The 12730-nt window shown below is 48.6% G+C and overlaps 1 protein-coding gene across 2 annotated transcripts; it reads right to left on the bottom strand.

Annotated features, from left to right (window-relative positions):
* Positions 1–867: 867 nt before the first annotated feature.
* LOC123401499 (ABC transporter A family member 8-like) lies at positions 868–12443 on the bottom strand. 2 transcript variants are annotated; one of them, XM_045095319.1, is made up of 18 exons: positions 12288–12443; positions 6240–6582; positions 6063–6148; positions 5862–5979; positions 5571–5675; positions 5326–5486; positions 4941–5099; positions 4642–4804; positions 4304–4429; positions 4132–4215; positions 3632–3999; positions 3145–3345; positions 2702–2811; positions 2500–2584; positions 1874–2002; positions 1693–1798; positions 1476–1564; positions 868–1380 (listed from the first exon to the last, which is right to left on the bottom strand). In XM_045095319.1, the coding sequence occupies exons 1-18, from the start codon at positions 12345–12347 to the stop codon at positions 1078–1080; spliced, it is 2796 nt and encodes a 931-aa protein (XP_044951254.1). In that variant the 5' UTR covers positions 12348–12443; the 3' UTR covers positions 868–1077. The 2 variants fall into 2 exon arrangements, with proteins under 2 accessions (XP_044951254.1, XP_044951255.1); XM_045095320.1 differs by lacking the exons at positions 5571–5675; positions 5862–5979; positions 6063–6148; positions 6240–6582; positions 12288–12443 and having other exon boundaries at positions 5426–5443.
* Between the last annotated feature and the right edge of the window lie 287 nt (positions 12444–12730).

Here is a 12730-nt window from a genome sequence, read left to right as displayed (position 1 = left end):
CTCCTGCTAAAAGAACACAAAGCCACATCCAATTGTCGTAGTGAGAGATTTTTCTTTGATGACATGCTGAATATTCAGATTGGGGCATGGAGCTCATGGAGCAGGAGCTTCTTGCCTACTACCAATTGCTTTGAGACCACGTTCGAGCGAACCTTCTGATTCCTCTCACTCATTCTCATGTGTAAGACGAGAAGACATCAGTTGATCCAAAGAGAAAAAATGTTATTTCCAGAGCATTTGTTGCCCAATTCTGAATTTTCTTTTCCCCAAAGACAGGATCAGAGATCCATCTCCTACTCCTGGAAAGCAAACCGCAGGCTCTAATTGTACAAACAGATTCTGCTCCTGGATCCCCACAACACATCAATTTGTCTGCATCAATTGACCAAACTTGTGTACTTATATCTGATGCGGGGATGGATGGAGGTGGCAGGAAAAGAGAAGGTGAGGTGTAGGGGTGGCGGATCCCAGCCAAGAAGGAAGGAGGGACTAACCTAGGGCCGCTGGAGATGCGCCGGCGCAGCCTTCCCGAAACCCTAGCCACGGAGTGGTTCCGAGCTGGCGATAGAGGACGGGAGCGAAGAATCTGGCCGAAGGGGAGGGACGCGCGGACTGTGGGGAGCTCGGGAGCGTGCTGCGCGGCGCCGTAGGTCGTCGGAAGCGGCCAGCGTGGGTGGTGACGGCGGCGGTGACTTCGTGGGCAAGGAGAGAGGCGAGCCCGTGCTCCTGGTGTGGTCATGTTTTTTTGCTGGGGGCCTGCGGGTTGATTACTCCTACGAAATGTTTTTTGTAGATCCACTTAAAGGGGGAACTGCGGGTTGAATAACAGAAAATACAGGGATGTTTTTGCAAAACGACCGCGACGGGTTTTCCGACAAAAACGATAGCCTCTTTATTATTAGGTAAATATATATATATGTAATAATCTGAAGCTACACCTTCCATAGTCCAAAGTACAAACTCATTTGAAGCCTTAAAGCTACGTGCACTGCCAATTTGCCACACAACGATATCTCTGAAGCTGCAACTGTGATGAACTGCAAACAGCGACTCTTCTTGGTCGGATTATCTTGCCGATCAGGTGACAGAGGATGCCTCGCTCTCCTTGGCAACTCTGATGAACACATCCTCCAGTGTCGTATCAGCAAGGCCCCACGCAAGAATGGTCATCCTGCTCTTCGCGCTCTCCATGGCATGGAACACCGCCGATATCCTCACCTCCTGCTTTGGCATCTCGAACTTCTGCGTCCCAGAGATGCGGTACACCCTGCTCACCGCCGGCGAGATGGACCGGACTAGCTTTGCCACCTCCTCCTCCGCCTCCTCACTCGCCACGGTCGTTATCGTTAGGACATATGAGCCTCCGTACTTGGTTTTCAGCTGGAAAAGGCGGATTGGGTGGGGCTGCGTTAGCATCTGAAATCAATGATCTTGCGTGAAGATATGATCAATTTACTGGCGTACGTTAATTGTACCTCTCTTGAGTTTCCGATGCACTGCAAGGTACCATCCGCGATTATTCCTATCCGATCGCATAGAACTTCGGCTTCTTCCATTGAATGTGCTGCGAGATTGATGGAAGTATGTTTTGAACTTTGGTCATGTGATGTCAACCTCAAGATGCACACACACGAAAATGCAATGATGAGCTGAATATACTGCTGTAGGAGAACTGAAGGTAAAGTACTGTACTCGTGAGAATTATGGCCCTGTCCTGTTTGGCAGACTTGACGGCTTTCCATAGGTCTTTCCTTGATGCCGGATCTAAGCCAGAACTTGGTTCATCCATATAAACAACCTACAAATTTCTCCAAGCACGAACGTTCAGAAGCTCATCAAATCATGAATGAATTCAGTTGATAAATACAAGTACCTTAGGGTCACCAATTAGAGAGATGGCGACGCTGAGACGACGTTTCATGCCACCGCTGTATTTTTGTACAAGCTTATCGGGAACACCACCATCAAACAAACGCACACTTCTCAGAGATTGTTCAATAGCCTGGAAAGAATTTATGTGAGGTTTTTATTAGTTTTTTCTGTACAGCATGATAATTTGGTTTTTATCCAAAAAAACTGGCAATATGTGATGATAAAACAGCGAGTTCTATGCATAATATGTGAAAATAAATCGAGTTCCAGGAAAATGTGCATGAGTTGAATATGATAATTCTTGCCTGGAAATCATGGCTGCATCTGTACACTAAAATCTTAATCAGTTATTTTGGCTTCCACTTTTATATTGAGCCTAGGTATATACTGACTCCTAATTTTCCAACAAAAGAGTTTATATCTTACATTTTGTATTGGCGAATTTGTACAAGTGTACAGGTTGGCTCAGAACATATCAGCCCTATAGGAAAATGATGTGTTCAGCTTTAATCAGCTGGTCAGAGAAATGACATTATGGTGCTTCAATGTTAAGTGGTAAATGGTGACGAGTTCATCATATCCATGCATGGAAAATATCACTATATTAGACATACTGTAACACATTACCTGAGCTAATTTTGCACCCTTCAGTTTCTTGAGCCTGCCGTAGAACATCAAATGCTCTCGTCCAGTCAGATTTTCCCAAAGCAAGCTGCATGGTGACATTCGGAGGAGGAGAAAGCAATCAATCACAATTTCAAAACTACATGGTCTTACACTAACCTAGAACAAACTCGAAACAATCTGAGTGAGAGAGATAAGAAAATACTCATGCTGGGGACAAACACCAATTCCTGTATAAATTGTGTCCATGTGCAACCTTATGTCCATTCCTTCGATGTACGCGGTGCCAGACGTAGGTTTAGTAAATCCAGTGAGCTGTTGTCAGGTTAGAAGTCCTTAGTGCCGTTTGGGATAGACAGCAAATTCCTCAGTGCAGTCCTACTAGTTCATGAACCCCTAAACGTGTTCTTTGTTGCTGTAAAGAAATGTATGGCTGCACTTTTGAATGGTCATATTTCCTGGAAGGGATGTGCCAGGAATGATTTACGTTCTACTCCATCCGCTTCACTATATCTGCCCAGTTCATATTTCTAGGAGGCACAGTATATATAATGACACATAATAAAATCAGACTATGCTTTGCCCCATTTAGATTTTGATCAAGGTAGACCTATAGTAAATTATGGTATCTATAAAGTTCATGCTTACCATGTTGATGAGAGTGGTTTTTCCAGCACCATTTGGACCAAGAACACCAAAGCACTGCCCACGTGCCATTGAAAGGGACAACTCTCTGACAGCAATTTTCTTTGAATTGCCATCTTTTCCAGGGTACACTTTCTTAAGGTTGTCACATATGACTGAATAATTACTATTTGGTTCTTGTAAGAGCTGTCCAACCATCTCTCTCTGCAAGGAAATATGTAAAGCTACGTTAGTATGCCATTGCGATTCGGCAAACACATACACACACACACTCACACATTCAAGCAGGACTAGAATGTCAACCTATATGATTACACTCTAGGTTAAGCAGTTATAACACTGTATACAGCAAGGATCATGAGGCTAACAACATGGAGTTTGCTACGATGTAAAAAAGGAGAAAGAAATTCAACACGACAATGATCATAAGGTTAACAAAATCAATCAGAGAACCAAGAGCTATTTTTTGTAAGGAACAAAGATAACACACCTCTTTGATAACATCTGTCCTCTCCATTTCAACAGAAGCTTTGAACTCTTGAATCTGTGTGGTCTGCTGTTCAACAGATTGAGAACGGTTCCCAGCCCGGCGAGAGTGAAGAAGTAATACTGCTTTTCTAATTCCACTTTGAAAGGAACCAAAGTGATCCAGATAGAATGATAATAAAAGGAATAGGATCCATTCGAGTACCATTATGGTTAAAACACTCGCCATTCCATTTTTGGGATCATTCAGGTCACTCCACTGCATCCCCGTGCGGTCAATCTGACTTACGAGGAATGCAGATTGAGAAAATTCATAGACAATTCGGTACAAAGAAAATGGAGGGAAAAGTTCCAAAAGTATAATCCAGCTTCCTTGAAATGAACAAATATAAAATTCAACACAAATTATTTGAGTGATGGGACAAAAGCTTACGTCAAAGAAGCCATAGAATCATAATGTCAACTGCATAATGAACTTCTACAAAGATAAACTTGCATACATACTTGAGATGAAAATGTCTTCGATATAGGGCTTGAAAAAAAAATCTGCTATAAGGCCGGACCCAAATACGTAGAAATATCCTGTCACTGCAGCGTGATTTGTCAACTAATCAGTGTAGATAATTTCATACCATCTGATGCAATGGATGTAGCAATACTCTTTATGGAAGCATACCAGCAGCTGTTCTCACATTTGAGAAGCATGTTGCCATAAGAAATGCAAATGAAATTTGCAAGCTCATATAAGCAAAGTAGAACACAAACTGTACGCCATAGCTATTCAGTCGAAAGAATGTAAAACCTGAAAAATAGACATGAAACTATCAGAAATGTCCTTGAAATTTATAACCGTTCGACGACATTCCTTTATACAAATAAAATTAGCATATTGATCAACCTAACCAAGAACAACAAAAATTGGTCCGATACCAATTCCCAGATTATCAAAGAGAAGTAATCCTTATATTTTATTGCACAAAGAATACATCCATAGTAATAGAAGTATTATCTTACCAAACACAGTACCAAATACCATGAAGGACAGCAAGTATAGCATGGACAGAAGAATAAAATAGCAATAGGATATAGTCCAATATGGCAAATCACCAAGACCATGCATCTTCATCATAATCCTAAGCTTCTTTTGCTTCTCGTATACAATGTTGGTCAAAATTACCTGTAGCATCAATTCATTCTTCTATAAGCTAAAAGTTGCTACCATATTTATTTGCTTGTACAACTGTCAGAAAATAACATTCCAAAATATTCAAATGGACTCATGTTGAAAATAAATTCATAAAGACCTGCCATACCGGGAAAAGGAGCTGGATAGTCAATACATAAGGCAGCGGTCCTATTGTTGAAGTTAGATCGAACATACCCAATGATCGGCCTGCTCTAGGCATTTCTTTAACAAAATCGAATGATATCTTGAGACCATTGCCTATTAAACGAAGGTATGCATTTGAGGCCTGCAAAATGAAACTCTGTGAAGTGGTCTAAAAAATAATTTAACAATAAAGAAAATAGTACATGAACTGAGTCTGTGACATGAAGAACCAGGAACACATGTATGTTAGTATGACACTAAAATAATTTGTAGAGAACTGAAAGGTTGCAATACACAATTAAGCAATCAAAAAGGTTATCGCAAGAGATAGCGTGTACTAGTCTTCTCTATACTGAGAAAAATTGTACCATATTTGTTAACCGTGGAACTCCGAGCAGTCTAGGTGTATTCCATCTAGAAAATTGGACGAAAGGGATTGGAAAGCCATAATAAGCACCATACTCATACGTCGAGTTATATGAAATGATCAAGTTGAAGTTGCCCTGATCAGAGCTTAAGAAGTCGTATGCTGCAGACAGTGTAACTTAATGTCAGCGACTAGTAGAGTAGAAGAACTGATTCATGTACGCAATCTGAGGTGGAAATTTTTGACCTGCAGCAATTTCATTGCTCCTGTTCGTGTAGCCACTATATAGGTCATCTCTGACGAGCCACGAACTGTCGCGCCAGAGCATTAACCCATCCGTGCAATCCACATCTATTCATGGTTTTAGCAAACATCAGGAATAACTAGAATGCACCCCAAATGGGCGAAATTGCCAGATGCCACGACAGGACGCTAATAATCCAATCATAGTTTGCTAATATCAAGAACAGCTAAAGCCATTGTTCGGTAAGTGGTACAACGTTTGACCTTCGACGAGAAGATTTGTTTTTTTTTTACCTTGGGTCTCAGTTTCATTGCCGTTTACAAATGAGTACGAAAGCGTCAGGTTTGGAGTGCATTTGTTCTGAAGAAAGGAGTCCGGTAGAGGACTGCCCGAATACCAGAAATAGCCTGCCTGCAGTTTTCGACACGTCACGGAATTGCCTGAACATCAAGTAAGGATCATTAAGAACGCATGGCTCAGGAAACCGAAATTACCAGCACGAAATCGGCTAACGCGGTCATGTCGTCGGCCGACACGTTCACCGATGCGTCGTGAACCGGGATCATGTCATCCATCGCACCTGCGATGAGCAAAAATCATGTCAAGAAACCACTCACCACGTAACTCTGCAACCACACACACACACGGACAGAAAGAGAGTTGCGGTATACTTCCGACGAAGGACTGGTTGGCGCCGGTGACGAGGAACGTTGCGGCGCACGACCCCTGCGCCCCGCACGACGCGCCGGGGGGACCGCCGCCGAACCGGCTCGTGGACGACGGCGGGATCTGCACCACGGGTGGCCATTTGGGCGCGCGAGGCTGCGGGCAGTCCTCCGAGCACGCTGCGCCTCCAGTGGTGTTCTCCGGCACGACGGCGTCGCTGCAGGAGCAGTCGAGAGGGGTGGTGTCTCCTTTGACTGCGCGGTTGATGGCGATCTGCAGGCCTCCGACGCCCGCGCAGAGGATCAGCGGGAAGAGGATGAGGCAGCAGTTGGTCTTGCAGGCGCGCCTCTGCCGATTCGATTGAGTAATCAGAGGAGAAAAAATATCCCAAAGAAAACATAGGACGAGTAGAATAAACACCGAGGCCTGCCCGCACGAGTATGTTTGGGCGTCTCAACCCGCACGTTTGATGGCTGGGCCGGTCACCCGCATGACCTGCCTTGTCACAGTGCTGCCTCCATGCAACACTAGTAAGTAGAAAATACTCCCTCGTTTCTAAATATAAGTCTTTTTAAGATATTTCACTAAGAGTCTACATAGAAGCAAAATGAGTGAATCTACACTCTAAAGTATGTCTATATACATCTATATATAGTCCACAAATAAAACATCTTTAAAGACTTATATTTAGGAACGGAGGGAGTACATGGTAACTGGCACACATGTGGACGAACTGATAAATGCTCACACATTAACCCCTTTCTATGTGGCACAAAAAATCTGTTAAAAAATGCCAAGATTCATACAATCACATGCCAAAAATTGTCAAGATTCGTGCAACCACAAACGGTTTTGCAAACGCCCACGCGTGTGGCCGTTATCTTTTTGAAATAAAAATAGGGTTGTGATGACGTCCACACGTGTGGGCGTTAAGGGGTCTTGTCACACGTCTCGCGTGGTATCTAAGAAAATCAGCCCACACGCCTACGCATGGGCCCAACAGATAATGTCCGCACATCCGGCCTCGTGTCTCATGGTCCCGCCCAGACGCCTACGTGTGGGCAAAACAGGTAACGCCCGCACGCCCGGTCTCCTACCCCACAGCCCCGCACGCCTGCGTGACATTCAGCACACGCCCCTCACCCCCGAACCTGTTCGGCCCCTCTTCCATGTTTGTTTAACTGCAGTTGTCATGGTTGCTGAACTGCAGATGTCATGTCTGGACAACTACAGTTGCCATGGTTGTTTAGCTGTAGTCTCCATGTCTGAACAAACTGCAGTTGTCATCTCAGATCAAGTGCAGTTGTCATTTATGGACAACTGCACCTGTTGCCATGTATGGCCTGGTCTACTGCAGGTGACATGATTTGAAAACTTTAGGAGTTGCCACCTACTAACACTAGGCCGTTGCCATATAACACTTGAAAGACAAGGCCAAAATGATATCTTAGAGTTGCCATATGCTTCTAAGCACACTAGGCAGTTGCCACAGAAACACTACAAAAAAACATAGCAAAAATAACATATTTGGGTAAGAGAGAGTTGCCATCTGCTTACAAACACACTAGACGGTTATCATGTACCACTACAAAAAAAACATGGCAAGTGACAGTTTGGGGTGTGGGAGAGGAGATAGGTGGCGATCGTGCGGGCATGTGAACGTGAAACAGGTGTGTGGGCGAACTAATAAACGCCCACACACCAGCTCATTTGCGTGTATGAAAACAGGCATGTGGGTGAACTGATAAACATCCACACACCAGCCACTCTACGTGCGTGAACGAACGTGTGGACTACCGGATGAAATGCCCACACACGAGCCCAGTCCTACATGTCATAAAAAATCTGGTAAAACTTGCTAGGATTCGTGCAACCACAAACGGACGACAATTCATGCATGTGGGTGATTTGCAAATGCCCACATGTGTGGATGTTATCTTTTCGATAAAAAATGGTTTAAAGAAAAATTGAACTTATCCTTGTTAATAAGTGTAGAGAGCATAACCTCACGCTAAAGTAGCAAGATAATGGATGAGGAGTCCCTTCCGGCCCCTCTTCCCTTCCGTGGCGCCCCGCGGACGCCTCCGAGAGGCACCCCTAGATTACCTGTCTCCCCCTCCCCTCCCCCGTCGCTGGCGACGGCGGGCCCCTTTGTCTCCTCGCTTGGGGGTGCGCGCGCGGGCCGTCCCTCGCGGTCGGGATGCAACGCTGGTGGTCGGGGCGCAATAGCACATCGATGCTCCGCCACAGGCCGGCGACGGGGGTGTGGCGGTGGTGCGACATGTGGCTTGGTGGTCTTGCAAACCAGCTCGCGATGATGACGATGATGGCTCCGTGCGTCTGGATCCGCCTCTAACGCTGCGGGTCATAGATGGCTTGGGCCACGGGTGGCTTCTCTCGTCGTGGTGTGATGGTGTGGGGGCGGGTGACCCCGTCCAGTCGGGCCCTTACGGCTGGACGGCAGCGCTCGGCGCGGGAGGGCCTTCCTGGTGAGTTACCTCGGATGCGGTGGCAGGTCGATCTGGTCTCCCTCATAGGTGGGCACACATTTGCGAATGGCCTCGGGGAGATCTGTGCCAGCTACATTGATGGGGCGAAGCGAGGGTGCTCCTCCCCCTTTTCCTTGTGCTCGGCGGGGAGCTTGGTTGCGGCAGAAGGTCGATCTGCTCTCCCTCGTTGGCGGGCGCATGTTTGCGGATGACCTCGCGGAGTGCTGTGCCAGCTATCATGATGGAGCGACGCAAGGGTGCTCCTCGCCCTTTTCCTCGTGCTCGGCCGGGAGCTCGGTTGGAGGGATGGTGGCCTCGACACGGCCGCGTCACCTGTCGTCGGCGCGGTGTCGGTCCGGATTCATCCGCTCCCCTTTCTCCCTCATTCCTCGGCCACGGGTGGGTTGGCGTAGCTCTACGAGCGGAGCGTTTGCGGGTGGCTTTGCCGGTCGAGGGTCGTTGGTTGATCCAAAGGCACGACCTGTGTGTAGGTCTCGGGGATGTCTGTTTGTAGGGCGACGGCTCTAACGGTAGGAGGCATGGCGTTTGTGGGCGGTGCGTGCGTCTCAGGTGCGGGCGGTCAACCATGGCCTCGTGGGTGACGTGGTTGCGGGTAGTTGACGGAGTTAGGGTACAATGATGGGGTGTGAGTGTCGGGGGTACACCACTTGCCCTGTCCTTTGATTGGCCGACGGTGGCGGTGGCCGTTGCCGCCGTACCCTTCCTGAAGGCTCCGTCGCGACGCTCCCCCTCATGTCGTCTTGCTCCGGATGAAAACTTGATCTTTATGGATTGGACGGTGGCGGCTATCTTGGTCGTATCCTTTTTGAAGGCATGGTTTTGTTGTTGTCTGACTCACTTCTCTCTTGTTGTCAATGGGGTGATGTGTCGATGTCCGGTATTTTTGTATCTTGTCATAGATGTGTGTGTTATGTACGTTGTTTGGTCTTTGGTTGTATTAGATGATAATTGATTTATAATATAAAACGAAAAAACCCTTTTTCGACAATAACCATAGAATTCTACAGTACAATCTGTAGTACTATAGATTCCCGGAATTCTACAGTACAATCTACAGTAGTGTAGATTCATGGAATCCTACGGGAGTTTAAAGAAAAAAATATGTTTTTAAATGTATCCTTGTTTGTTCTTTTTTGAAACGTGTATCCTTGTTAACTGATAGAGCATCTCCAGCCGCTCAGCCCCTCACGGACGTGAAATAGCGTCATCTGAGGACGCGCCGGCAAAAAAATCGTCCCGGGGGCTCGGGATCCTAGTCACCCCCCCAAGGATGCCCGAAATGTTAAAAAAAATTAAAGATGGCCCAAATTCGGCCAAAAACGAGCCAAATTCAGACGAAATTCAAAGTTGCATTAAATTTTGTACAAAAACATAATTAAACATAAAACTAAACTAAAACTAGACTACACCGCCGTCGCTCGCCATTGCCGCCCGAAGCCGTCACCTTTTACATGCCGAGGAGCTTGTAGAAGGTTGTGTAGTCGCCGTCGTTGTCATCGCCATCATCGCCGTCGTCATCGTTGTCGCTCGCTCCGCCGCCGTCCTTGCTGCACCCCTGCCCAGGGTCGCCATGGCGAACGGGGTTCGAAGGCCCCGCCTCCTCGTCGCCCTCGTCGAGGATGACGATGACGCCCTCCTTGCGGCCGCGACGACGGGTGGCGATCTCCTCCAGGGCGCGGCGCTGGCTCTCCATTTCCTCCCAGACGTAGTCATCCCGCGCTCATTTTGAGGCGGCCTCGTCGTCGATGGCCATGGCGAGGTGCTCCTGCTTAACGGGGAGGAGCCCCGGCTCTCTCTTCGGCTTGACGAGGCGGGAGGAAGCGTCGGGCTCGTTGATGATGATGTCGGTGTTGTGCGTGCGCCGCCCCAACGGCGTCTCGTGTGGCTCTGGCTTGACAGGGAGGAATGTCAGTGATCCGGAGGAGCGAGAGCGGGAGCCGGACGATGAGGACGTCGCCGTCTCCATCCGCCTTGGCGTCTAGGAGCTACCGCGGCGGCGGGAGAAGGCTGGCGACGTTGGATACTCAAACCTCGGGGTGTTGCCGCTCTCGATGTGCTCGAGGACGACCTCCAAGGTGCGGCCGGGGACGCCCCACCATTGGCGACACCCCTCGGAGTTGTGGTAGCTGCGGGGCTCGACCCCGTTGGTGGTGGTGAGCTGGTCGGCGTGACGGTGATCGAAGTACGCCGTCCACATCGCATTGTTGTCGGGAGCGTACCGTGGTAGATTGCGCGAGCTCTCCGGCAGCCCCAACCGGATGCGCGATCTCCACCCGCCGTCAGCTTCATTAGGCGGTGATGGCACCGGGATGCCGCCGGCGCTCAGCCTCTAGGACCCCGGCATCCGCATGTTCGGCGGCGTCGGGTAGTCCGCCTCGTAGAGGAGGCGGGCCTCATCCTCGCGGAGGTGCCGGCGGCCGAAGCCATTCGTGGCCGATCCGTCGTTGCGGTAGCGTTCGGCCATCTTTTTCGAGGAGAAGAGGGAGCGGAGTGCGCCGGTGGCAAAGAAGAAGAGAAGAGAGCGTCGGCAGGATAGGTGTGTGGCCACCGGCGGGGGGGGGGGGGAGGGGGAGGTCGTCCTATATAGCCACGGGCGAGTGGGCACGCGGAGCAGCGCCGTGTGAACGCGTGGCAGGAAACGACGGGACGTATGTTGCCGGGACACGCGTCGCCGTGCCTTCATTGTGTCGCCCGTGAATCAATGGAAGGTTGACCGACGGCGCATCCTTCGCACTGAGTCCCGCAGGGAACGAGGCGATGAGGACGACGACCGCACGCCCAATCTCTGACTCGACGAGCCCATTGTTTTTTCGCGCAAAAAACTTTCCGCCGGCGCCCCCGGGTGACCCAGCACGATGAGTTCGGCCTGGGACCACCGCGGCCAATTTTGGCCCGAGACGATGAAAAACGGGCTCCCGAGGACGCGACTCGGCCTTTTTTTCGGAAAAAAAGGCCGAGAGGGTCCTGTTGGGGGCATGGCTGGAGATGCTTTTTAGGCTCTTGACATAGAAATTAGACAACTGTAGTTGTATGATCCATAGTTCCTAAACGACGGTTATAGCACAATTTCTACTAATTCTCTATATAAAATATATGAAAATTGTAGGTGTGAAACAGTGAAAGAGGCTTAATCATCTAGCTCGGTGATTTGTGGTTTGAAAGCAAGATTTATCTGATTGCAGCAAAACTGAAACCTTAAACCAAAACGATACAGTATGTATTTACTGGAGTAAAGTTTTTCCGTTGGCAGAATTAGTTACATGATACGTAGTAGACACAACTAGGATTGATGCTCGGCTGAACATTTGCGTGCTTTTCAGTTTTCACGAAAAAAAAAGAAGGAAATATCTGCGAAGACTGGATCACGAAAGATGCATGGCACCCTCCCGCAGTCTCATCCCACGGCCAATTGTGCATGCGACGCAAAGGGCACGAGCAGAAGCCAAGATAATTCTGCCTGAGATACAAATCGAGTTCCACCCACAAAGCTACTCCATGAGGAAAAGAAGAAGAAGAAGAGAAAGATGGCATGGCGCGCGTCACCTGGATCACGAGGTTCTTCCTGAAGAGCGCGTTGGTCTGCTGGAGGCTGCCGGAGCCCATGTCGCCTCGCCTCTTCTCGCCTCCTCGGAGAACTCGACGAGACAGGCAGAGGGGGGGAGCCACCCCCCACCTATGCTGGTTTTTAGAGTGTCCAGCCGGCCGTGTGGAATGGCGAGTCTGCCCTCTCCACGGAGTTTACCGTGGTCGTGGTCGTCACGGTCGAGGGGGAGACCGTCCTTTCTTCCCGCTGGAGGTCAAGGCCCGGTGTGTCTCGTTCGCTACCGAGTGGCGCATTTGGCACCTTGCGCTGAGTCTGCATTGGGTTCTCTGTTCGTTTTCGTCACACCTCAAAAGGAAAAATCTTCCAAAGGATGTCTCCGCATTGATTGCATAGGAGTATATGGTGTTTAATGAATGCTAACTTGTCCTGGTACAAGAACAGA

The sequence above is a fragment of the Hordeum vulgare genome, chromosome 6H (genome assembly GCF_904849725.1).
Source record: "Hordeum vulgare subsp. vulgare chromosome 6H, MorexV3_pseudomolecules_assembly, whole genome shotgun sequence".
In the NCBI taxonomy this organism is placed as follows: domain Eukaryota; kingdom Viridiplantae; phylum Streptophyta; class Magnoliopsida; order Poales; family Poaceae; genus Hordeum; species Hordeum vulgare.
This window is presented reverse-complemented; position numbering and strand designations above follow the sequence as displayed.